Here is a 26,059-nt window from a genome sequence, read left to right on the forward strand (position 1 = left end):
AATCACTTTTGCAAAGCACCCAGCACATCAAGTTTTAGCAAGGCCAATCCTCTCCCAGAGTTGGTCCAACCTAAACTGGCTTCCCTAGGACTTACCTGCCATCCATCAGCAGCAGAACAGAACGACTGTTGACTTGATTGTCGTTTTGGTGCCTTTTCTAAAATTATACAAGAAAAAGTTCAGGAAATAGATATAAAGCAAACTGCATGTAGAAGGTTAATATTTTGAAGTATTATTCAATGTAGTTCCCCTTTTTTGTAATTCTCCCTCACCCCCCTCCTTCACCCTCCCAACCCCAAGTCCTTCTACCATAAAAACCAGGCCAAGAAGCTGATTGTCTCTGAGAAGCTGGGGATGGAGGTCAGAAAAAGAACCAAGAGAGAAGAAAGAGACAAAATCTTGGCTTTAATATCAAGAGCCAAAGCCTGGGGTAATGAGAACAAACAACTTACGTCAAAAGCCACAGAGGAGAGAATACAAAATGAGGGGTAGGACTAGAATCTCATACACCTTGGTAGGTGCAGGGAAGTTAAGTATTCACAAGCATACAGCTACCCTCACCCACAATCACAGTCAGCATAAGAAGCCTCTACCATGGACGCAGTGAGGAAAGAGGAATAGAGGTCCATTCAAAGACCAAATAAGGTGACAAATAAGGGTATGTCCTGATGCTACGACTCACACAAATCCCCTCCTTCCAGTTGAGATTACTCCCTGCGAAAAGGGTAGGACTGGGAAGAGGGCAGAAAGAATCCTGAATTTGTCGGTTTATCCTAAAGAGACTGAGTTCTAAACCAGAAGTAACTAGGTGGGTTATCCTGAATTGGCAAGTTTACTTTTCAGCTTTCGTTAAAAACGGTTGAGATGGTGAGGTGCTGGTTATGAGCTACATTGAGTTTAGTTACAGAAAATTAAGTTATATTTTTGCACACCTGAGTTGTGACTGAAATTTCAACCACTATATGTGCTAATTCTGGTTTTAAAGAGTTACAGAGTTAAAGAGCTGGAGAAACACCCTGCTCTCAAACTTTGGTGTAAAAATCTATCCTGTCAAAATCAGAAGGACTCTCTTAGGGAAGCTTCAAGCAGGTCAACAGGATGGACTTCGCAAATCCCACTAGTAGGCGTAGTGCTGGTTCCTCACCCTCACCCTTCCTTGCTGGACCTGCTGCAAAGAAGCAAAGAGGAAGCCATGCAGCACTCACTGAAAGCCAGTTTCTCCCTCCAAGGCCAGGAAAGGAGTCAGCCTCTGTTATGTCATGATCTTTCTAAAACCAGAGGGTTGCTAGTTATGTGTACCTGATAGAACTGAAAGTTGGAAAGGGAAATAAGGGAGAGTTGGAGAGGAGAAGAGCAATGTGGAAAGGGGAGATAAGAGCAGGAGAAAGCAGGGGGGACAGAGGGAGGAGGGAAGGGGAATATAAAAATGGGAGAAGGGTGAATGGAGAAAGAAGGATGAGAGCAAACCCAGAGAGAGCTAACTGAAGGAAGAGGTGGGTTATTAAAAAGGAGATGGAAGGAAACCTGGAAAAAGGTGGCAGTAGGAAGAAAGAGAAAGGCCTTGCATTACCCCTTTCTGGCCATGTATGGCTCACCAATCTTGGGCTTAAGGGAATTTCATATTCCTCTGGGATGGATAAGGACATAGGGAAAGGAAACACCTCTTTCCTTTCAGTGCTTCTTCCTAGCAAAAGGTAGTCCTGGGGAGTCCTTCTTGCCCCCCACAGCCTGACTAGGTACAGTGAGAGATTAGAGGCCCAGGAAGCCACTTCACCACGTCGTCGATGGCATCTTTCACTGCTGTTATGGACAGCACCACCATCAGGGGTACCACAGTCGTGTACCACGCCAAGGAGGAGATCTGGGGAATCAACTGAAAGACGGACGGGGAGAGAAACTTGGGTCAAAAAACTTAAAGGACAGTGTATTCCCTCCCAATCCCCACCCCACCACCATTTTCCCCTCCCTAGATTTATAATAAATTCAACTATCCTAGTTGCTTTCCATTGTTGTAGCCTCCAGACAACCACCCAAAAATCAGGAAACACCTCCTAAGAAAGGATTAAAGAAGAGGAGATGGTAAATTGCTATGTATCTGTCCTGAACGCTAATACCCTTGTCTTGATGGCAAAGAGCCATTTCTCCTCTGATAATGAAGGTGCTGGGGGTAGGGCTGTAAGAGTGGACACAGGAAAACCACATAACCTCCCACACCCCTCCAGCACAAGGAGAAATGAGATGATCCGTCTCTCTCTCCCAACTTGTGCCTACCCCGCTCTGCTTCCTTGCCCTGTGCTTGTGTTCTAAACCATTCTCCTCCCTCAGCACTCCTGTGTGTTAACTTTCTGTCAGGGAGGCTGGGACAAGAAGGAGGAATGGGATGGCAGCTGAGGTTGGGGTGAAGAGTCAAGTCTGTGGCCTTTTATGGTTAAGCTGAACTGTGGCCGTGCAGCCATGATGAGGGAGCACCCCTTACTCGGGACTTGGCGACCTTGTCCCCTTCCTCTTGTAGAGGCTTGTTTCACCCTGGCTAATCCTGACCACAGCTACTCTAGGAGACTGGCCTGAGACTCCAGCCATCCATTTGCCTGTTATCTAAAGAGAGAAGACATCTCTCAGTTTAAGGAGGAGAAGAACTGATTACATAACCTGACCCCAGAGAGGCTGATAAAATACTTTGTGGAAAAGGCCCTAAAAGGCAATACCTGTAGGAAAAGCAAAAAGAGGAAATATGCATTTGCAAGTCTCTGGAACTGTTCAAACAGGTTCATAGGCAAGAAGTTAAAGGCATTATATTTTGAGGTCTTGATGCTATTGTTCTGTGAGTAAAAGAACACAAGCACAATTAGACGAATGAAAGACCCCACCTCCCAGTCTTAACAAAAAGGACCAAGACCACTTCATGAAACAGGAAAAAGCCACAGCTCCCCAACATAGTGGGGAGCTTTTCTTTGAGGCCTAGAGAGGCCTAGAGTATGCAAAGTTGGCAGAGCTGATCAATATGGGACATTTTTAGGAGGGGCAGGATTTATTTATGCCCTGAATAGAATTCTTTGTTTATTGATGCCATTGATAATAATGATGATAATAAAATCAACAACAATAAAAACTTACACTTATTGAATAGTTACTATGTGTAAGGCACTCTTCTAAGCATTTTATATGGAGCAACTTATTTAATTCTCACAACCACCATATGAAGGGAGTAATATACTACCAACTTTTGAGGATGCAGAAATTGAGGCACTGAGGTTAATTTATTTGCCCAAGACCGCACAGTTACTTGCAGAGTTGAGATTGTGCTGTCCCCTGAGCCCCAGTTCACTTGTACAGCCATCCAAATGCTTTTTTTTTCTTAGAATCAGAAATCTTTCAGTTTCATCTTACCCTATGACCCAAGGTCCTTCTCAGCCCTAAACAGCAGGCAAGTTTGCCATTTGTGTTAGCTCTACTCAGAGCTCTCTAGTGAAGCTTTTCTTAGCCTGGCAATCCCATTTTGTTGTGCCTTTACATGTTGCTTTCAATGCTGAAGGATATCAGATGCCAAAAGCAAATTATTGTCTTTTAACCTTAGCCCACTGAAGGTTCCTACACTGGTTGCTCTCAGCATTGGAGACTCACTTGCCCCTTAACTGTCCTGACAGAGGTCTGAATAGTTTTGGCCTGCATCTAAGCTATTATTTTGCTGAGTGAAAATGGGAACTTGCTACCTCTTCAATCCTGATCTCAAGATGTTGACAAGACCATCTTACTTTCTACTTTGGGGTCTTCAGTCGTTTGACCTAAGATGTGAGAGTTTGGATCTAAGAGCTCAAGAAAAGCAGAAGAATGAGACCAAATAATCCCCTAAGGACAGGGCTTCTCCCCCCACCATCTCCATCTATAGGGCCTAATGAAAGAATAAACCCACCTGCAGTCCTGAAATACAGATACTGCTCAAGTGTGAAGAATCTCTTGCTGGGTCCTACCTTGGGAAGACATCTGAACTCTTCTGTCAGAGAACCAACATCATTCTGTACTAAGGCTAAAACTTGCCTTGGAAGGCTAGATAGGCTACCCAGTCAAGCCTTGCCTAAGGTCTATTTCCCTAGGGAAGGGAAGCTGGTCAAACATTTTAGCACTTAGGAGTTTAAAGATCCAAGTTAAACCTAGGATTTCCTTCGTGTTTCTCCATGATTTTCCAATTAATGATCAATCAAACACTATATATTTCTCAAGGTTTGCTCTGTTCACAGCTCTATTATGGGCTATACTAGCAGAGGCTGAAAAAGAGTTAAACAAGATCTATCCTGGAGAGCTCACAGGTATGTCTTGAAAGGAGTTCTAACTAAATGACCTCTACGGTCCTTTCTAGCTCTGAGAGTAGGTTATTCTAACATAGAAATAGTTTTCTTGGATCATAAGATACTCTGAATTTCTTGGTGTCTAAGTCCAGATGACTCTGATACTTGGATCCAAAGTTCTTTTGATCTTTTGCCTTACTGAAGCAGCTGGCTTTCATTACTGATTTTCCATTTGATTTTATAGTTAATGTATTTCAGGTTTCTATTCATTTGGGTAGCATTTGTTTAGAAAACAAAGACAAAAGCTATCCCGATTCTGTTCAAGATAAATATAGCAGTACTTCTTTACTAACTTGGCAACTAGAGTGTTTTGTTCTACTCTTAAATGTCAAACCAGAAGCAATATCTCAAGAATGTAGAACATCTGCTTAACTATGAAATTCCTCAGTGTTTGGTTCTTTTGGCATGATAGAGGTGGCAGATTTTGGTTTGGGCTATTTATTTATTTGGGCAGGGGTACCTGTTTGACTGCTAAAGCGGGGTATAGAGAACAGAAGGCCAAGTATATAATGAGAATCAGTAGTTAGGGGATCGAGAAGAGGAAAAGGAATAGGAATGGAAGTAATTAGAGAAATAGGATGAAAATGAGCAATGGATAGGCAGGGAAATGAAATGGTTGTTAAGTACATAATAGTCAAACCTGTTTATTTATTCATCAGCTATCCAGCATATGTTTATTGAATGCCATTTATGTGCCAAATATTGTGATGGGAACAGTAGTTACAGAGATGAGTGAAACTTGTACCCTTTTGTCAAGGGGTAATAGTTTCTTGATGAAAGAAAACTAACATTTTTTTTTCACAACCATATTTAACTCTAACAATCACCATGTATGGTGAACATTATTATGCTCTTTTTATAGATGAGGGAACTGAAGAAAAGAAGTTAAATAATGTGCCTAAGGATACAAGGTTAGTAAAGACTAGAGCTGTGTTCAAACTCAGGTCTGTCTGATGCCAAAACCTAGTTTTACTGCACCATAGAGCTTCTTATGTAGCTCTAGAAGGTAGAGAGGGGGAAACCTGTTCCCATGGCCATATCCTAAATATTGTTATTATCCAGAGCCTCTCTAACTCAGAAATCATAAATATCCTACAGAGACTACAAATATGTATATCTATGTATATATATTATATACTTATAGCACTATATATATATATATATATATATATCTACATGTGCACAAAGTAACATATATGTAAAAATTGCTTGTAATTATAAAAGATTGGAAACAATCCAATGTCAATTTAAAAGGAAATGGTTACATAAACTATGCTAAATCTGCCTAGGAAATACTATGCAGTTGAAAAAAGAAGGAAAAAGCTATCATGAAATTATAATTATGAAAACATCTCCAGGATATACTGATAAGGTTCAGAATAGTTTAAGAAAGTGGGAAAATGAGAATATATATTTGTATTTGCTTTATTTGCACAAAGAAGCACTGCTGAATACACAAGAAACTAATAAAAGTGGTTCCCTATAGCGAGCAGAGATGAGGGCAAGAATAGGGTGTTGGAGCATGACTTTTAAACATATATCTTTTTATGAGTTACTTATTTATAAATAAATTAAAAAGTGAAAAAAGAATCCAGTAGAAAATGGGCAAAGATCATTAACAGTAGTTTCCATAAAAAGAAATACAAAAGGCTAATTAACATGAAGAGATTATTGCTGTCACTCAAAATTAAGGAAAGATAGATAACAAAATGTCATTTTTCATCTAAGAGTCTGGCAAAGATAAAAAAGATTGATAATATCAAGTTTGGCAGGAATATGGAGAAGTGAGCAGTCTTTACTATAGGTAGAAATATAAATGGATATAATCTTTTTAGAGGGCAATCTGGCAATATGTATCAAAAATTTTAATGTGTTTTCCTTTTGACCCAGCCAATTCACTTCAAGGAAACTCTCATAATGTATATTCACACAAATGTGCTGAAGTATATGTAGTATAATGGTGTTCACTTAGGACCATTTATCATAGCAAAACACTGGAGAAATTTTTTTGGAGGGGACACCTGCGTGTAAATGGAGACATTTAAAATGATAATAAGAAACTGGTTGAATAAATTAAGGTATATTGATACAATGGAAAACTATGCTGCTATTAAATGAATTAGGAAGGTCTACACATATTGTCATAGAGAGATGTCTAAGTGAAAAAAGGAAGTTGTAGAACTATGCTTTCATTTGTGCAAGCTACAATATTTCTTTTCTAGAAGATATATATAAAACCCAAAATTTGAGACACATTCTCCCCTGAGTCTAGGTCACCGTATTAATTTGGTTTCTGAGCCCTCACTGTACCAGCCCTCATTGTATAGGAGCTTGAAAGAAAGTAGAACCTATGTTGTAGAATCTACATCTACAAAGAATTTCCTGCCTCACTGACAACGGGGATTATTAGAGGAAAATACCAGCCCCCTCCTGAAATAGCTAGAGACCTGATACTCACCGGATATCCGAACAGACTGTTAAATTCTCTGTTGTTGGCTTGCAGATACCTCTCTTGTTCTGAAAAAGAAGAGAGAAATGATGAGAAGGATGCCCCTCTGTAGATCAGCCTGGGATGCTGGCTGCTAATGAAGACTTCACTAGCTTCTCACACTTTCTCACTGAGGGTATCTGCCCACAAATAGGATTTTGTCTCTTTATTCAAAGAATCAAGAAATACAATAAAAATAGAAACCCTAAAGTGTTTGTTGAAGCTTTCTAGAGGAAAGAGGACAAGTAACTTCTGAGGAGTTCTCCACCATTAATGCTTCTAGTAATCCTAGATTATGTTTCCACAGACAACAAGCTGGTGTGCACCAACATTACTGCCAAACACAGAAACCCAGTTCTCCTTCATAAGTTAATTACAGAGCCATAGTTTAAGATATCTGAGGTTCATTCTAAGGCAGCCTTTCCTAAACTTGCTTGACTAAATTTGAATTAATAAATAATTACTGAGCATCTACTGCACAGAAACCAGTGTGCTGGATGCTGTGGGGAGATAAAAAGATGAGTAAGGCAGAGTCCTGACTTCAAGGGACTTGCAATTTAGTGGAGTCAGCCTGATAACAACACCACATACAAAATCATCACATCAAAACACATAGGTGTTACAAACTATTACAAGTAGCCCATTATCATGTTATGAAAAGTATTAAAACTGTATATTATCAATAGATCTTTCTGTCCTGAATAAAACATTCCTACAGCCTCTTCGATTCTTCATTGATTCAACAAGCATTTACTGAGTTCTTAGCTGGTGTCAGGCCCTGTGTTATGAACACTCACATACGACTTTTTATGTGAACATGTTTTCATTTCTCTTGGGTATAAACATAGGAGTAGAATTGCTGGGTCATATGGTAAATCTAGTTTTAACATTTTGAGGAACTGCCAAAAAGGTTTTCACAGCAGTTGCACTATTTTACATTCTCACTGACAATGTATGAGAATTCCAATTTCTCCATATCCTTGCCAACACTTGTTATTGACTGTTTTTTATTTTAACCATCTTAGTGGATATGAAGTAATATCTCATTGTGATTTTGATTTGCATGTTCATAATGACTAATGGTGACATTGAGTATCTTTTCATGTGTTTTATTGAACAATTTATATACCTTCTTTTTTTGATTTGTTTTGTTTTTTTAATGAGAAAGGAAATTTTAAATTAATTAATTAATTTTGGCTGTGTTCGGTCTTTGTTGCTGCCTGAGGTCTTTAGTTGCAGCGAGCGGGGTCTACTCTTTGTTGCAGTGCGTGGGCTTCTCATTGCGGTAGCTTCTCCTGTTGCGGAGCACAGCCTCTATGTGCACAGGCTTCAGTAGTTGCAGCACGTGGGCTCAGTAGTTGCAGCGCATGGGCTCTAGGGTGTGCGGGCTTCAGTAGTTGTGGCGTGCGGGCTCAGTAGTTGTGGCTCACGGGCTCTGGAGCGCTGGCTCAGTAGTTGTGGCACACAGACTCAGTTGCTCCATGGCATGTGGGATCTTCCCAGACCAGGGATTGAACCCATGTCCCCTGCATTGGCAGGCGGATTCTTAACCACTGCGCCACCAGGGAAGTCCTATATATCTTCTTTGGAGAAATGTCTATTCAGATTCTTTGCCCATTTTTAAACTGGGTTAATTATCTTTTTAATCACTGAGCTATGCATTCTTTATCTATTCTGAATAGAAATCAGTTATCAGATATGTGATTTGCAAATATTTTATCCCACTCTGGTTTTAAATGTCATTTTTATAATGTACTAAATTCTAACATATTGAATATAATTCTGGGTTTTCTATTAAGTTCCGTTGTTCTATCCATCTTTAAAAATATTTTTTTAAATTGAAGTACAGTTGGTTTACAATATTGTGTTAGTTTCAGGTGTACAGCAAAATTATTCAGTTACACATATATATTTTTTTCAGATTATTTTCCATTATAGCTATTACAAGATATTTAATATAATTCCCTGTGCTATACAGTAAATCCTTGTTGCTTATTTTATGTATAGTAGTTTTTATTTGTTAATCCCATACTCTTAATTTATCCCTCCTTCCATTCATCTTTTAAATTATGTAACTTTTAATATAGGATAGCAAGTCTTCTTTTTTAAAGAAGACTTCTTGGCTACTCTTGTCTATTTTCTCTTCTAGATAAACTTCAGAATCATTTTGTCCAGTTTGCTCAAGATTAGAGTTTTTTTTTTTAAAATAAATTTATTTTATTTATTTATTTTTGGCTGTGTTGAATCTTCATTGCTGTGCATGGACTCTATCTAGTTGTGGTGAGCAGGGACTACTCCTCGTTGTAATGCGTGGGCTTCTCATGGCGGTGGCTTCTCTTGTTGTGGAGCACGAGCTCTAGGCGTGCGGGCTTCAGTAATTGTGGCACGTGGACTCAGTAGTTGTGGCTCACGGGCTCCAGAGTAGTGCAGGCTCAGCAGTTGTGGCGCATGCACTTGGATGCTCCGGCGGCATGTGGGATCCTCCTGGACCGGGGCACGAACCCGTGTCCCCTGCATTGGCAGGAGGATTCTTAACCACTGCGCCACCGGGGAAGCCCCAAGATTAGAGTTTTGACTAGAGATGAAGACAAATAAAATTTTATTCACTAAAATTCTGCGGATAGAGTGAAAGTGGGTTATTAGAAAAGGCAGAGCTACCTCCCATGGGAAGAACAGTCAGGTCTGGAAAATCATACTTCTTTCCTCAGGGGGCTAAGATGGTAGACTTCTGAAAGCTGAGGAAAGAGCCAATGATAAGACAGGGACTTTTATAGTTCTTCATGTAATTTCCTTTATTCCTCCTCTAGTTGTCAGCAAAAATGACTAAACATCATGAAATCAGCACAAGACTAAATTTCTTACAGAAAATATAAGGGGCCAAAGTCTGCACAATGGGCAGTGCTTGAAGTTCAGAGATTTGCACAAATTGTAGGAAAGGTGAAACTGGGATGTTTACCTCCTTTTACTCAGGATTTGAGTACACAGATTTGGAAATTACACAGATTAATCTGGAGAGAGTTGACCTTTTTGCACTATTAGTCCCCCATCCAGTAGCATACTACATCCCTGGAGGGAGACTGGTGTGACCCCAGGAAGCCATTTCTTTGTGCATGATGATCATGTCTGTACAATCAGCTTGCTAGCAATACATAAACAAGTGGCTATAAGTCTTCCCTGGGCTAGTTTACCACCCAGCTATGCAGCTTATAGTTTGTTCTCCTGCACTAGTGTATTTCTTTCTTGTTTCATTCTTGTGATTACTAGGATTAGCTGAATAAAGAGAGGGGAAGTTGAGATGGGACTGATAGGATGTTTTGTTTTGTACTCTGTTTTGACTAGTTAGTGGCTTATTTACAATCTGGTGATACAACAGCTTCTGCTAACCATTATAACTTAGGTTATCCAAAGCAGTGGAACATGTATGGCTCAGATAATTTAGCTGTGTCTAGGATGTAGAGCTGCTGCATGACCTATACTCTTTCTGCAGGGACTTTCTCAGGGGCCCAGATGGCTGACTGATTAGGGCAGAGTACCAGGGTAGTACTGGTGTTTCGACTGACGTTGAGATTTCCAATCCATAAGCAGGCTACTTTTCTACTATGTTCATGCTCAATTTGCTCAGGCATTGGTGAATAAAATCAGTCTCTCTCATGCCATTTGCCCCTCCAACCATACCCAACAGACCAGCACAGCCCCTCAATTTATTCAAAAATATTATTTTATGCCTCTTGATAAAGTTCTAATATTTTCTTACTGAATTTCACATTTCTTATTAAATTTAATCCTAGATATCACTAACTATTTTTTTAACTTAATAAAGGTCTAACAGGTTTTCCCAGCAATTTATCTGGGTGCAACAGGCTATTCTCTCTAAGCCCGGCAACCCCAAGGGATACATGGAGTTGAGGCTCTGCAAAACAACTAAATACATACGTCCCTCTTTGAGTTTAGGAGTAAAGTAAAGCAGGTAGATCCCAAAGTTCAGAGCCTGAGTTGGTGGAGACAGATGGAGACTTCTAAGTTGGGGATGGCATTAACCAACACCTAGTTCTGGCTCTTTGATCCCCGACCTGCTATGAAAGAAAAGGAAAGAAGAAGGAAAGTAGGATTTTCACCAGGAAGGGAAGAGCAACTGAAGGCTATAAAGTTGGTTTTCATAAGATGCCTCTAAAAAAAGGAAAAGCAGGAACAATGAGAAAAGTGGTTAAAACTTCAGTTTGCACAAGCATCTAGGAGAAGAAACTAAAAGTCCGAGAGAAAAAGAAGACAAGCTTAAGGAAAGAAGGTAGCAAGTCATGTTTGAGATAATAAAGGCAGAAAAAATTTTTGGATGAGATAATGAAAGATTAATTCAAGATTCCCTAGGGCTTGTGAATATTGTTGGGAAAAGACTGGGATGACCAAGTGTTTTCCCCAACACTTTGTTAATTCAACGTTTATTTCTGTTTGGCTGAAACAAGAGTGACAAAATGTGAATTATGGATGAGAGGTTAGAACTACAGAAGATTGAAAATTAACTTAGACAAGGAGAGTCTAGGAGATGGTCTAGTTGAAGTAGTCATGGCTATGGAATTCAAGGGGACAAACACCTAGCTCTAGCCTCTGGTGACTGTGGAAAATGCATCCTTCATTGGGAACTAAGGGTTGAGTCTACAGCCTGTTCAGCGAAGGCCTGGTTTCACAAGGACCTGTGCTGGGAGCTGGGCTGAGGGTGGTAAAAATCACTGAAATGAAAGGGTCAGACATCTTGGCGAAGCAAGGCAACTTGGTATTATAAAATGTGCAGTTGACTTAGAGTTAAAAACATGGCAGGCTTCCACAGTGGTTAAGAACATAGGAACTCGGGACTTCCCTGGTGACGCAGTGGTTAAGAATCTGCCTGCCAATGCAGGGGACATGGGTTTGAGCCCTGGACCGGGAAGATCCCACATGCCACAGAGCAACTAAGCTCGTGCACCACAACTACTGAGCCTGTGCTCTGGAGCCTGCGAGCCACAACTGCTAAAGCCTGCACACCTAGAGCCCGTGCTCCGCAACAAGGGAAGCCACCACAATGAGGAGACTGCGCACCACAACGAAGAGTAGACCCTGCTCACTGCCGCTAGAAAAAGCCTGCGGGCAGCAACGAAGGCCCAACGCAGCCAAAAATAAATAAATTTATATTAAGAAAAAAAACATAGGAACCATATTCAATATCTTGTAATAACCTATAATGGAAAAATAATCTGAAAAAATATATATAACTGAATCACTTTGCTGTACACCTAAAACTAACACAATATTGTAAATAAACTATATTTCAATTAAAAAAAAAAAGAACATGGACAATTGAGTCAGACTTCCAGTGTTCAAATCTCAGTCTTTCACTCACCAGCTACATAGCCTTGAGGAAGTTACTTAACCTTTCTGAGACTCATTTTCTTCAACTGTAAAATGAATGATAATAATACCTACTCATAAAGTTATTGTGAGGATTAATAAATTGAGGCATGCAAAACACTTAAGAACAATTCCCAATACATCAAAAAATGCTCAGAAAATTTTAGCAGTTCTAGACTGGGCTTTGTGACTAAACTGTTAAGTGACTTAGGGCAAGTCATTTTCCATCTCTGGGCTTTAGTTTCCTCATGTGTAAAACGGGATAGTAAAATCTACCTTATCTGCTAATATGAGGGTTAAATGAGATGGTACTCATAAACTGTCTACATAATACCTGACACATCAAAAGTACTCATTAAATGATATTTTTTTGTCCTTTATCTTATGCTATGTCAAGGAGATTCCACAAGGATCACTGATACAGTTGTCTGTGCTCAAAGTAGAGTTTGAACTTTCAGCTATCTCCTGTGGATATACTAAGCTGACTCAGCCAGTAAAGAAGAAAGGGTACAAAAGCCACAGTCTAGTGATGGAAAATCCCTTGGTGGGATGTTAGTAGGAGAGAAGTGTCAAAGTAGGAGAAGCCTCTAAGTATGTACTTAAGAGTTTTGAATCAAATGCTAGAGTGAAAAACATAGCTCTTATGCAATCTTGATGTAATCCAATCTCAAGTTTTAGGAGTTAAAGCTACAGAAAATTGGAGATGCACCCAGAGAAGGAAATGGCAGAAACTAAAAAGGAAAATGGGCTCTGTAAGAGGGAACTGGAAAAAGTGGCACACAGAAAGAAAAAGAAGCAGGAGGAAGAAGGAGGGAGGGAGAAAAAGGAAGTCAGGCCAGGTGGTCAGGAGGCAATCAGTCTTAGGAGGTTCTGAGCAAATACCTCCTTGCTCACAGTGGGAAAGCAATCACAAATAGGATTTTCCAACTAAAGACAGAAGAGCAGTGAGATGACCTTTAGGAGTGCAAGTCTCTAACCAGGGGATTAGTCAAGGTCCCCTCTCCTTACACCACCAGACTCCCAGATCAAGGAAGCCCAGGTGCTGGTGAGAGAAACTCAGCAATAACCCCCTGCTGTCATTCTAGATCAACAGGCCTAGGTGATTTCACCCAAGTCACTTAATGCGTATGACTGAAACTTACCCATCTCTAAAAATCAGTGAAGAGAGTGCCAGGGGAAGGATAACTGACCAAGTTCTGGAATTTCTGCTCAGATTAGTTGGAATCAATTTACAGTAGGAATTCTGGAATTTCTTAGATTCCAAATGATCACAATTTATCCTAGTAGTCAAAAAGCATAATGGGAACATTATAGCTATCAGTTGATTTAGCTGCCCATATGGCTTCCAGTCTTGGGTACACAAGAACATTTATATTTCATCTCTCCAGACTGCATCTCTAAGATATCTTGAGTGCAGTCACCAGATGATATTTCTATCTAAAGAATGGTATGAAGAATAGCTAAATGACATAGCTGAGAGTCATCATGGGAAAGTCCAGGGTCAGCGGTCCTGCGGAAGAGGCAGTAACTAATTTGCTGTCTCATCACCATTTCATTACGTGTTTCTGGTTCAGTCTACCCATTGCTATGTCTCATGGTTTACATTCAGCTCATTTATAATATTTCTAATACCATCTTCTCCCACTAAACAAAGACCTCCTTAAAGATAGAGACCATGTCTTTTTTACTTTTTTCTTTTCTTTAAATCTCTGTATCCCACTGGTTAGCTCAGCATTAGGCCCTGGATTTAACACAAATTTGTTGAATGAACAAGCACACAAGTGAATAGATGCTTAGAAACACATTCTGTTGAATCATGGTCAGATTTCTGTCCAAACCCCTCCAAAGGAGAATAATCACCTCCTCCTCCTTGTGGGAGTATCTATATTATCACAGAACAGCTGGACTGAAAGAGAAACCCCAGCTAAGACTAATTCTTTGTTGATCTTTCTAAGGTCAGCAAACAGGAGGATAATCAGCATGACTGAAGAGGGTGAGTAGAGTTGCAGTGTCAAAAACAACCTGGAGAGGAAGCTCTCTAAAACCTTGAAGGTCATGAAAATTCTAGTTCTTGAACTACTGTAGCTCTCCTGTTACCATGCCTCTGATCATCCTCTGTAGCTTCACTAATTCTTCTGTCCAAGTTTAGCAGAACAAGACTAGAATTGCTCAAAGGACAAGACACTAAAGAAAAGAAAGATAGTAAAAAGCAAAAAAAAAAAAAAAAAAAAAAAAAGTAAACCCTCATTTATTAACAGGATGTCATACAAGATTGATTTGGCTGACACAATTCAGAATGTGCTCAAAACCAAAGTCCCCTCACCCTACTCCTCTTGGAGACCTTCGTTTTTTTCCCCTTTCCTCTCCAAGGGAGAAGCTGACAGAAACATCAACTGGGAGATGGGAGTTGAGAGTGGTGCTTTACCATTCTGACCTCATTTGAAATGTAGAACTAATGATTTCTCATCAATGTGGTAAAGGTAAAACCATCATGTTTGACTGAACTACTAGACATCACTTTCAGTGCTTCTCAATCATAAAACCTTCCTTGGGATAGGAGATGAGAGGTTGGGAAAGTTATGATAAAGGCCATCAGAAACAAAATGCCATTCACACAAAGCTGGACCTAAGAGCAAACCCTGGTGATGCCAAAGAAACAATTTAACTATAAAAGATTCAAAATTTAATTCCCTTTGTTTAGCATTGCCAGATTTAGCAAATAAAAATACAAAAACAAAATATGTCCCAAATATTACATGGGGCATACTTACACTAAAAAACTATTCATTGTTTACTAAAATTCAAATTTAACTGGGAATCATGTATTTTATCTGGCTACCCTGACTTTTACTGAGGTCAAGAAAAGTTCCTACAAATTAATTCAATTGTTGCTTTAAATTTTCTAAATAAACAGAATTCTAGAAACTAGCTCTAAAAATTTTAGATGTCTGTTTTATTTTAAATAACTTTATTGAGATATAATGTACATTCTATACATGCATGTGTTTAAAATAAAGTGTACAATTCAATGGTGTTTGTTATGTTCACAGAGTTGTGCAACATTGATGTCTATTTTTTTGTGTTTATTTAGATGTGGTGTTGCATAGGATTCTATTACTAAGGCTCTGATTAATTTTCTGCCCTACATGCTGCAATATCTATGCCCTCTTCCTTCGTACTATTTCTTCTTCTGTCCTTTCTTTCTAGTTTCTCCAACTTAGTTTTTTTCCTTTGCGATTACACTTTTTTCTTTAATTATTTTTCAAATCACCAAAGTAAAGCAAACATATTTTACCTGTAAAAGATCCAAACTCAAAAATATATAGAGAAAAAATATAAAGTTTCCTTTCCCACGCCTTCTCCCTTTCCTAAGGAAACCACTGTTAACAGATTGGCGTATATCCTTTGGGGGTCCCTTCCTTAGAGTATTTACTTACAAACATATACATATACACAAACACCTATATGTGTTTTTTAAACAAATGAGATGCTACTATATGTATTGCTCTGCTAGTTGCTTTTTTCTTTTCATAATATGTATTGTAGATCTTTCCATGTCAATACATACAAGTGTATCTCACCCTTTTGAATTTACTACCTAGTATTATTTAACTACCTATCAATACTTATTAATAATTTTTACTGTTGTGTTGTGGTAGTGGTGATGATAACAATGATGATATTTGTATCAATATATGTGTATGGGTGGTAAAGCTGAGGGAAAGGAGAAGTATAATAAATGGGACAAGCTTGTAAACTCTCCAGGACAGAGGGAACTCTGTAGGCACTGGGCTAGGTAGATAACTTAGTAGATAAACTCAACATATATGCAAAACAGTAAAGTAAAAGTTCAAGGCAGGATATTAATAAGATTTACAATGAATTGTAGAAACCCAAGAGAATTGAAGTCCACACAAAAACTTGTACATAAATGTTTATAGCAGCATTGTTTATAATAGCCAAAAAGTGGAAACAATGTAAATATCTATCAACTGATGAACAGATAAACAAATAGTCGTGTGCCCATACAATGAAATGATATTCAGCCATAAAAAGGAATGAGGTACTAATATATGCTACAATATGCATAAACCTTGAAAACATTAAGTGAAAGAAGCCGGTCACAAAAGGCTACATATTACTTGATTCTATATATATGTGTATATGTTATGCATATATCATGTGTAGAATAGACAAGTCCATACGGATAGAAAATAGATTAGTGGTTGCCAGTGGCTGGAGGTGGGGGGAATTGGGAGTGATTCCTAACGGGTACAGGGTTTCTTTTGGGGTGATGAAAATTTTCTAAAATTGAATTATGGTCATGGTTCACAATTCTGTGAATGTACTGAAAATCACTGAGTTGTGTGCTTTAAAATGGTGAATTTTATGACAAGTGGTATCTTAATAAGGCTATTATTTTTAAAAATTATAGAAATCAAGCACTATAGGAATTCAAGAAGGAAAGATAATGCCAGGGGCGTGGGGGGCACTGGTGGCTAGAGTTGCTGGAGAAGGCTTCATAGAGGACTTGCACTAAACCTAAAAGATGAATATAGATTCAATATATTGATAGATGTAGGGAACACGTATCTAGGCAGAAAAAAAGAACTTAATGAAATTTTCAGCACTGAGACTAGACAAGTTGTATGATAGTACAGTAGGTAGGAAGAGTCTGAAGGAGGGAGGAAACAAGACTATAAAGTCAGGCTTTTAATGCAGGCTAATGACCTTAAATTTTATCTAGTAGCTGACAAGGAATCCCAGAAAGATTCTGAGCAGGGAAAAATGTGATAAAACTGGAATTTCAGAAAGATTAATATGACGTATTTACAGAGGAACAGATTGCAGAATAAAGACTTAAAAGATTGCTGCAATAATCAATGCTTGAAACAGTGAGAGGTTGAACTAAGAAAGTAGTGAAAAATAGAAAGGAGAGAATAGGTAAGCAAAATGCTGGAACAAGTCAACTCCACATCCACTCTATGTACTATGTGTTTTCCAACCAGAACAGGCTGATAGCCTGGAAAAGGGCAGAGTTACCTGCCAAATACTGGTTTTGCCACTGTTATTTTGTTGACTCAGGCCAACAGGATGGACCAGGATTAACTGCTCACTGCTCCAAACAGCACAAGCAATAACTCTACTGCAGTAGGTAGACTTAGCCTATCTGAAGGAATTCAGACCAAGAAAACTGGTTCCAATTACTTTTCATTGGTAAAAATTTTGACTTTTTGAAATGACCACATTTATAAACATTCAAGTTCTTAATTATCTTCCTGAATGGGAGCACCAAGCTCTTATAAATTACTTTTTACATAAACGTTTACCTAGTGTTTACCATGTGCCAGTGCTTTACAAATATTACCTCATTTAATCCTCACAACATCCTTATGAGGTAGCCCCATTTTATGGATGAGAAGCTGTAGCATAAAGAAATTAAGAGATTTTCCCAAAAATAACAGTAAGTGGTGGAGCTAGGATTCAAACCTAGACAGTATGGCTCCAGAATCCACGGTCTTAACCACTGTGCCTCCCATATGACCTTGACTTCCTAGCACTTACCGTCGATATAATTTGACATTTCTCTGTGCTATTATTTAATGTCTTATTACTTAATTAAAGGCTGTCCCTCAGTAAACCATAATCTCCATTAGGGCTGGGATTCTGTCTAGTTTTGTGGCTATTGTATTGCCAGCATGTAGCACAGTGGCATTTGGTGATCAATAAATATTTGTTGAATAAATTAATCAGTCTTTATTGACTATCACATTCTTCATTAACCTTGAACTTACTACTCCCTAAAGTATTTTGTCCTCTATATTTTCTTTTCTTAAAAAGTTATTTATTTGTTGAAGTATAGTTGATCTACAATGTTGTGTTAGTTTCTGGTGTATAGCAAAATGATTCAGCTATATGTGTATATATATTCTTTTTCGGATTCTTTTCCACTATAGTTTATTACAAGATATTGAATGTAGTTCCTTGTGCTATACAGTAGGACCTTGTCATTTACCTATTTTATATATAGTAGTGTGTATCTGCTAATCGCTAATCCCAAACTCCTAATTTATCCCTTCCCCTCCTTCTGCCTTTGGTTACCATAAATTTGTTTTCTATGTTTGTGTTTGGTTCTGTTTTGTAAATAAGTTCATTTCTATCATTTTTTTAGATTCCACATATAACTGATATCATATGATGTTTGTCTTTCTGTCTGACTTACTTTACTTAGTATGATAATGTCTAGGTCCATCCATGTTGCTGCAAATGGCATTATTTCATTCTTTTTTATGGCTGAGTAATACTCCATTGTGTGTATATATATCTGTATCTTCTTTATCCATTCATCTGTCAATGGATGTTTAGGTTGCTTCCATGTCTTGGCTATTGTAAATAGTGCTGCTATGAACATAGGGGTCCATGTATCTTTTTGAATTATAGATTTGTCTGGATATATGCCCAGGAGTGGGATTGTTAGATCATATGGTAGCTCAATTTTTAATGATTTGAGGAACCTCCATACTGGTTTTCCACAGTGGCTGCACCAATTTAGATTTCCATCAGTGTTGGAGGGCTCCCTTTTCTTCACACCCTCTCCAGCATTTGTTATCTGTATATTTTTTGATGATGGCCATTCTGACCGGTGTGAGGTGGTACCTCACTGTAGTTTTTGATTTGCATTTCTCTAATAATTAGCAATGCTGAGCATCTTTTTCATGTGCCTACTGGCCATCTGCACGTCTTCTTTGGAGAAATGTCTATTTAGACCTTCTGCCCACTTTTTGATTGGGTTGTTTGGGGTTTTTTTTTGTTGTTGTTATTGAATTGTATAAGCTGTTTGTATATTTTAGAAATTAAGCCCTTGTTGGTCACATCGTTTGCAAATATTTTCTCCCAGTCTGTAGGTTGTCTTTTCATTTTGTTTATGGTTTCCTTTGCTGTGCAAAAGCTTATAAGTTTGATTAGGTACCATTTGTTTATTTTTGCTTTTATTTCTATTGCCTTGGGAGACTGACCTAAGAAAACATTGTTACGATTTATGTCAGAGAAATGTTTTGCATATGTTCTCTTCTAGGAATTTTATGGTGTCATGTCTTATATTTAAGTCTTTAAGCCATTTTGAGTTTATTGTTGTGTATGGTGTGAGGGTGTGTTCTCGCTTCACTGATTTACACTGTCTGCCATATTCTCTGTTCATAAGAAGATGCAGGAGAAATTGGTCAGTTAGCCTGTTTTCCTCAACCCTCTCTCTTTCAGCAGTTCTGAGAGTAGGAGAGGACTTCTTGCTTTTTCCTTCTGTTGGGAGCTCCCTGACTTCCTCTTCCTAGAACCAGGGCCTGTGCCCTTGGAATGGGCTCCTTCCAGGAATCAGACAACTGCATAATGACAGAAAGTAAAGAAGGTATAGTGTGACCTTAAATCAGTGACCTAATTTCATTCTCTGCACCTTCTCCACTCCTCAAAAGGAAGCCTAAATGTAGAACTACAGTCTGGCTTGCTTTCTCAAAATTTTATGTTAGAAAAAGATTTCTTTTTTCATGTCAGGCAGTTTCATTCTTAAAGGTGGCTTGGGTGTGATTACCCCAGCTCCTTTTAGTACTTTGAGACACCACAGGAAAGCACGGAAGTGGTACAGAAATCCTCTCTAACACCATAGCCAGATCCACTTGCTCTGTCTGCAAAAAGTCTGCAGAAGATGACTTAATTAGCCTCAGCAACTGCTTTTCACATTAACCACTTCTTTTTTAGCAGGAGGCGGTTGTGAAGGATGGGGAGAGGAAAAGGAACACATGCTTTCCTGATGAACTTCCAAATAAAAGTACAAAATAAATTAAGAGTACAGATAAAAGAACAAAAGATGAGCAAGTATAACTACTCAAATTAGAATTCTCAAATGACAGAACAAGGGAGCTTGAAATTGTAAGTACAAAGTATTTACTTCTGCAAAGTATATTTCCTTTCCTGGTCAGTTTGCTAAAATGGTAGTTTGGTAGGTTGGCCAGTCTATTTATCTGTCATACGTGCAAGTGCACACACATGTGCGGGCATGTGTGCACTTTTTACAGGCAACAATAATGACATACAGACTTAGAGTTCACCTACCTCCATTTTGTTTGTCCTCACTTTCCTTTTCAAATACAGACATTGCAGAGTAGTTCCAGTTAAAATTCCCTGGGATTTCTGTAAAGGAAATAAAAAAATTTAGAATGAGAATTTCTCATTGCCAATACCATTTTACTTAAATGAATGTTTAAGAAACTTGGAACTTGATCTCTGAAATCCAAAATAAATCTACCTCTAAAATACATGTGCTAAATTTTAGAATTCATTTCATACATCCTTATCATAAAGTTATATTTTCAAAACTTGGGAAACGGATTCCACTTCCTGGCAACCAAATCTAAGCTGATAACTCTAATCTGCCAGAAAAATTAGCTGAAACTTGGAAACAGGAAAAATAAATTATTGGGTGATCTTTTAGTGAAGTTCTGGGCTTATACCTTTGATTAGTTTTCTGTTGGACTATTCTATAACCCCATAGGGCAGCAGTTAACTTGTAGATTTTCATCTAATATAGATATAAATATTTTCTCTCTGGTGGAAAAGATAACTCCAAAGGTTATGATTAATGTACTTTAGGACTTTAAATAGTTTTGTATATAATTGAGAAATCTTAACTTTTTTTTAATGAAATTGCCTATATATACACAGCTCCTAAATTTTTATTTGAACTGGTCTTAACATCTTACTGGTTCCCTCATTAATTAATGAGTTAAATAAAATCTGTGACATCTGTCCATTTTATATTTACATGAGAGTCATGTTTTTTAACCTTTTGAAAATTATGCTTTATCAAACCCCATGACTATGCTACACAGAAAACCCTTCTATCTCTCCATTCTTAACCCAATTCAAAAAAGGCCAAAAAAGTATGTTTATTTTAATTAATTAATTTCTTTCAGGTCTCCTAAGTCACTAAGTATGCATAAGCCAAGATTAGAAAATATTACATGTATTTTCATCTTAATTATCCCAAACAAGATTAGATGGGACAAAAATCCATAATTTTGGGGGGGAGTGTTAAGTCTAAGTAAAAGAGTATTTACAGCCAAGGGATGTTTGGCTGTCAGAAAAAAAAAATACCTGGGCAACTGTGATCACTTTGGAATGAGAATGCATCTTCCAGTTCTGCCCTCAGTGAGTCCCAAGTGACCTCAGTAAGGATACAATTCATATTTCAATAATCTAGGCAGAGTTGCATCAAATAACTTTAGGAGCCAGGGAGTTAATAGCAGTTAGGTATAAAACAACAAGAAATGAAGTGCTGGGCATTGTGACCAATTGGTGAGTGCATGCTTCCTATAAAAGCATCCAAAGTTTTTAAAAAGTAAAATTAAATATTGTGTAGGCCGAAAAAATTCACTTGTGCTGCAAGTTTTGTACCCCAAGCTAAGGTCTGTTTCTTCTGTCAACAGAATCTGTGTGTTCCTAACGAACGTGAGCAGTTCTAATAGCATCACTCTCTAGGCACCCAGTCCTACCTTCAGTTGCCTGAGAATTCTCAGGGACCCCCACAGTAGGCTTGGGGTTCCTACTGCTGAGAAAGGAGAGCCAAGGATGGGAGGTCCTGAAGTTCTGGATTCTCTCCAACCCCTGCAGGGCCATCGACAGCTTTGAGAGGGTAGCCTGGCCAAATGCACACAAGCAGCACAGCTTGGAATTTGAAATGGTTGTGACACTTAACAGCCAGCCAGGGACCTGAGTAATGACTATTTAGCTGGAACCAGGCACTCACCCAATCTTGTGACGCTCTCTACACGCACATCACATTACATAGCTGCCAACTGGAAAATACATTTAAGCTGTTAAACTCAGAGGAGGAGGAGGAGAATGTGAGGGAAGGGAAGAAGAAATGCGATGTGGGAGGGAAAAGGGAAGAGATGGAGTAAAAAAAAAGGATTAGGAGCTAGAGAACCGGGTTTCATTTCAAAGTTTGCTACTAATTAACGACAATGTGACTTGGGGCAAGTTATTAACCACTTCATGCCTTAAATTTCTTCTAAAGTGAGAATAATTTTTTTTTAAGAAACAGAAAATAAATTTAGCAGATACAAGATGGAGAAAAATCTGATAAGGAATAAATTTGCCAGAGAGAGGTTTAGAGGTAATTATGTATTACAAACTAAGTACAACATTAGTTTCCATTAGGGAGCTAAGAAGAACTGTGAGAGGATTAAATTAAATAATGTATGAAAACGTCTGCCACAGTACTTGACACAAAGTAGTCAATCAACAAAGGGCAATGTTTTAAAATTTTAATATACACACCCACCAGCTTAGTAAAAAAAAATTTAAGTCTAATAATATTGTGTTAGAGAGAAAGTGGAACCACTGGAACACTTACATACTGTTGGTGGTATTAAAAATTGGACAAACCACTCTGGAAAACAATTTGGCCTTATCTAATAAAGTTGATGGAGAATTTACCCTATAACCCAGCTAGTCCATCTTATTTATATACCCTAGGGAAACTGTCATAATATGCCACATACGAAGATGTGTGCAATAGCACTGCTCATAACAGCAAAACTGGGAAACCAACCAAATGGCTATTAATGATAGAATAGAGAACTTGTGGTAATGTTCATAAAATGGAAAGCTACATAGTAGTGAAAATGAGTGAGCTAAGTTATACATATTAACATTGTTAAATCTCAGGAATATAATATTTAGGGAAAAACAAATTGCAGAAGTATACATAAAATATTATTCCACTTATGTAAAGTTAAAGATCATGTAAAACTATATCATCAGGGATGAATACTTTCAAGGTAAACCTATAAAGAGAAACAAGGGAATTAAAAATACCAAATTCAGGATAGAGTTTAGGGAGAGGGAAGGGGATGGGATGGAAAAAGCATACGGAGTGTTTCAAGCTACATTTGTGCTCATGGTGTTACTCTTTCCAACTTACACATTTATGATAAACTTTATATCTATTCAATATATGATAATAACAAAAGAACTAAAAAATTAAAGTGAACATACCAGATAGGAAATAGTCTTCCTATGAGGAAGAATAATTACTCTGGAGAGTAATTTTTATTTTTTATTTTTTTTATAATTTTATTTTAGTTTTTTCAGCTGCGTTGGGTCTTTGTTGCTGTGCGCGGGCTTTCTCTAGTTTCATTGAGCGGGGGCTACTCTTCTTTGCGGTGCGCGGGCTTCTCATTGTGGTGGCTTCTCTTGCTGCGGAGCACGGGCTCTAGGCATGCGGGCTTCAGTAGTTGTGGCACACGGGCTTAGTGGCTCTGCAGCATATGTGATCCTCCCGGACCAGGGATCTAACCCGTGTCCCCTGCATTGGAAGGTGGATTCTTAACCACTGCGCCACCAGGGAACTCCTCAGAGAGTAATTTTTAATTAACACTTACTAAAAGAGTTGGCCCAATTCAGGTTACTACATGAAAAAAATTTTTTTATTTTGAGATAATTTTAAACTTACAGAAGAGTCGCAAAAATAGTATAGAGAATTTCCATACACTCCACCCACCTTCTTATGTTAATATCTTACATAACGATTAAACAATTACAAACTAAGAAATTAACCTTGGTATAATACTATTAACTAAAGTACAGAAAATATTTATTTTTTACCAATTCTTTCCACTAATGTCCTTTTTTGTTGTTGTTGTTCCAGGATCTAATCCAGGATCCCACATTACATTTAGTTGTACGTCTCCTTCCATATGTGACTGTTCCTCATTCTTTCCTTGTTTTTCATAATCTCGAGAGCTTTGAAGGGTATTGGCCAGTTGTTTTGTAGAAGGTGCCTCAACTTGAGTGGGATGTGCCCTTCTCATTGCATCATATCAGGGGATACATGCTGTCATATGGACTCCTAGTGATGTGAACCTAGAATGCTTGGCTAAGATGGTGTCTGCCAGAACTCTCCACTGTAAACTTACTATTTTCCCCTCTGTAATGACATGGTTATAGAAACTAAAGCTCTTTCACTTAGACATGAGAATCTAAAGGTAGAAATAAGAGGTCCCACCTTGAGCTGATAATCTCCAAGCAGCCTAGACCTTGAACTGAGTCACATAACATAGAAACAAGAATGACCTTACTAAAACTTGGGGTTGAGTACTGGTCTACTGATATTTTAGCCTATAGAGTTCCGATTGGTATCACATTGCAAACCAACCTCAAGTTCCCCCAAGCCACAGCTGTGATTCTGTGCTGCCAACATCCTATACCCTCCCCACACTTATTATATACAAAAACTGGCAAATTTACTAAGTACAAAGTATTAGAGAAAGTCTTTATATATTTAGCTCAGTCTGAAAACTACATAAACTAAAACACAATGCAGTCTAGCAATGGCATATTTGTGATATAAGAATAGCCAATGACTCTTAGTACTAGAATATCATAGACTGCATGCACGTAAGTCATTATTGGCTTTCAATGAACAAATCTGTCTTCCAGAGAGTAGAGTTCTTTACCAACAAAGGAACAAATCCCTGGTTGACTTGAAGGCTTTTGGGAATCTGAGGAAAGGACTCTCACATAGAAGCAGATGTGCCCATCATCCCCTGATTAAAATAAGAACTATGTTTTCCCCAAAACAGTTGTGTAAAATCATGGAAGCTTCCAGTCTACTCCATTAAGGTTTCTCTGTGTTAGCTATTATATCCGATGCACAAATCCCCAGAGTTACTCCAGAAATCAATGCTCCCCCAACCCAATTCCCACCCCATGAATCTAGCAAAGGTAACAAAAGTTTTCTTTTTAATTTTTTCTTTTTTAAAAAAAAACGCAACAGAAGCACATATACTAAAAAAATAAATAAAAAATAAAAAGCAAGCCTTACCCTGAAATGCATTTAAACGGCACAGCCTGAAAACTGCCAGGACTCTACACTACACCTCTCTTCTCAGTTACAGTTCCTGCCTTATCCCCTCCTTATTTCAACCATAAATTCTTTCTGACTGGAAAACGCTCTAGGAAAACAGAGATCTTCTAAACTTAGTAACTTTAAAACTCTGGGAGGGGTAGGAAGACGTTGAAACATCTACTAGTCTATGAAGCCATTTAGATGACTAGATCTCCTTCAGCTTCCTACGTCTGATTCCCGGCTTCTGGGAACTTGCCAAATTCTTTTTTTTGTGGATTTTGAAATTCTGTTTCCTCTAGATAGGGAAAATGAAGAGAGTTTCAAAACCCTTGTTTGCAAACTGCTTCTTCCAAAGGTGGTTCATGGACCCCTCGTAACCTTTCAATTAACTTGGATTTGGTTTCAAGTGGTTTAAAGCAAATAGGTGAAGATGAATATAAAACTAACTTCAAACACAAATGGAGTAGAAAAAAACCTGCAGAACACTATAGTTTCTTAGCCACTGCTCTCATTTTCAAACTCATGGTCTTCCCCAGGAGTTACCTGCTCAGCCTATAAGGCAGGCTTTGTAAAGCTACTGTGTGCTACAAAACCCCTCTTTTCTGCCTAGAGCTTTAAATTGGGTCTGAACAAATATTGGAGTCCACACAATGTCTTTCTGGCGCTTGTAATTTTGCAGTCTCTCAGAGAAAGCTCCTTATTCGGTAATATAATACTGATGCTTTGGGATAGTTTATTTTCCCTTTCTTTTAGTCTATAAAAATGAGTCAGTGTTTATTAAGCAGGTCTTAACTGCTTTGCACGTATAGGTAGTTAACAAATATCTGCTGAATGGAATCTTAGAAATCAAGTGCTATGTTCTTTTTTAAACAAATTTTATTTGTTTTAAAACTGGGGACAAGAGTGAGATAATAGAGTGCTGACTGTTGGAGAGTTTGAAAACTCCTG

General features: G+C 38.2%; 1 protein-coding gene across 12 annotated transcripts in view; it reads right to left on the reverse strand.

The window, feature by feature from the left end:
- The window catches only part of LOC137227719 (phospholipid-transporting ATPase FetA-like), a 76,296-nt gene extending 50,440 nt beyond the window's left edge, over nt 1-25,856 (reverse strand). For 3 of the 12 annotated variants that reach the window (XM_067744026.1, XM_067744023.1, XM_067744031.1), the window contains exons 1-7: nt 25,088-25,856; nt 21,753-21,897; nt 20,314-20,391; nt 6,802-6,860; nt 2,706-2,819; nt 1,775-1,873; nt 96-157 (exon numbers count right to left, since the gene is read on the reverse strand). In XM_067744026.1, coding sequence (XP_067600127.1) covers nt 96-157; nt 1,775-1,873; nt 2,706-2,819; nt 6,802-6,860; nt 20,314-20,391; nt 21,753-21,897; nt 25,088-25,099 — 569 coding nt within the window. In that variant the 5' untranslated portion in view covers nt 25,100-25,856. Of the gene's footprint in view, nt 1-95; nt 158-1,774; nt 1,874-2,705; nt 2,820-6,801; nt 6,861-20,313; nt 20,392-21,354; nt 21,457-21,752; nt 21,904-22,006; nt 23,409-25,087 lie in introns of those variants that run through there. The other 9 variants (XR_010944968.1, XM_067744025.1, XM_067744024.1 and 6 more) reach the window with 9 other exon arrangements.
- Nucleotides 25,857-26,059: the final 203 nt, after the last annotated feature.

This window comes from Pseudorca crassidens, chromosome 7, assembly GCF_039906515.1.
Source record: "Pseudorca crassidens isolate mPseCra1 chromosome 7, mPseCra1.hap1, whole genome shotgun sequence".
NCBI lineage: Eukaryota > Metazoa > Chordata > Mammalia > Artiodactyla > Delphinidae > Pseudorca > Pseudorca crassidens.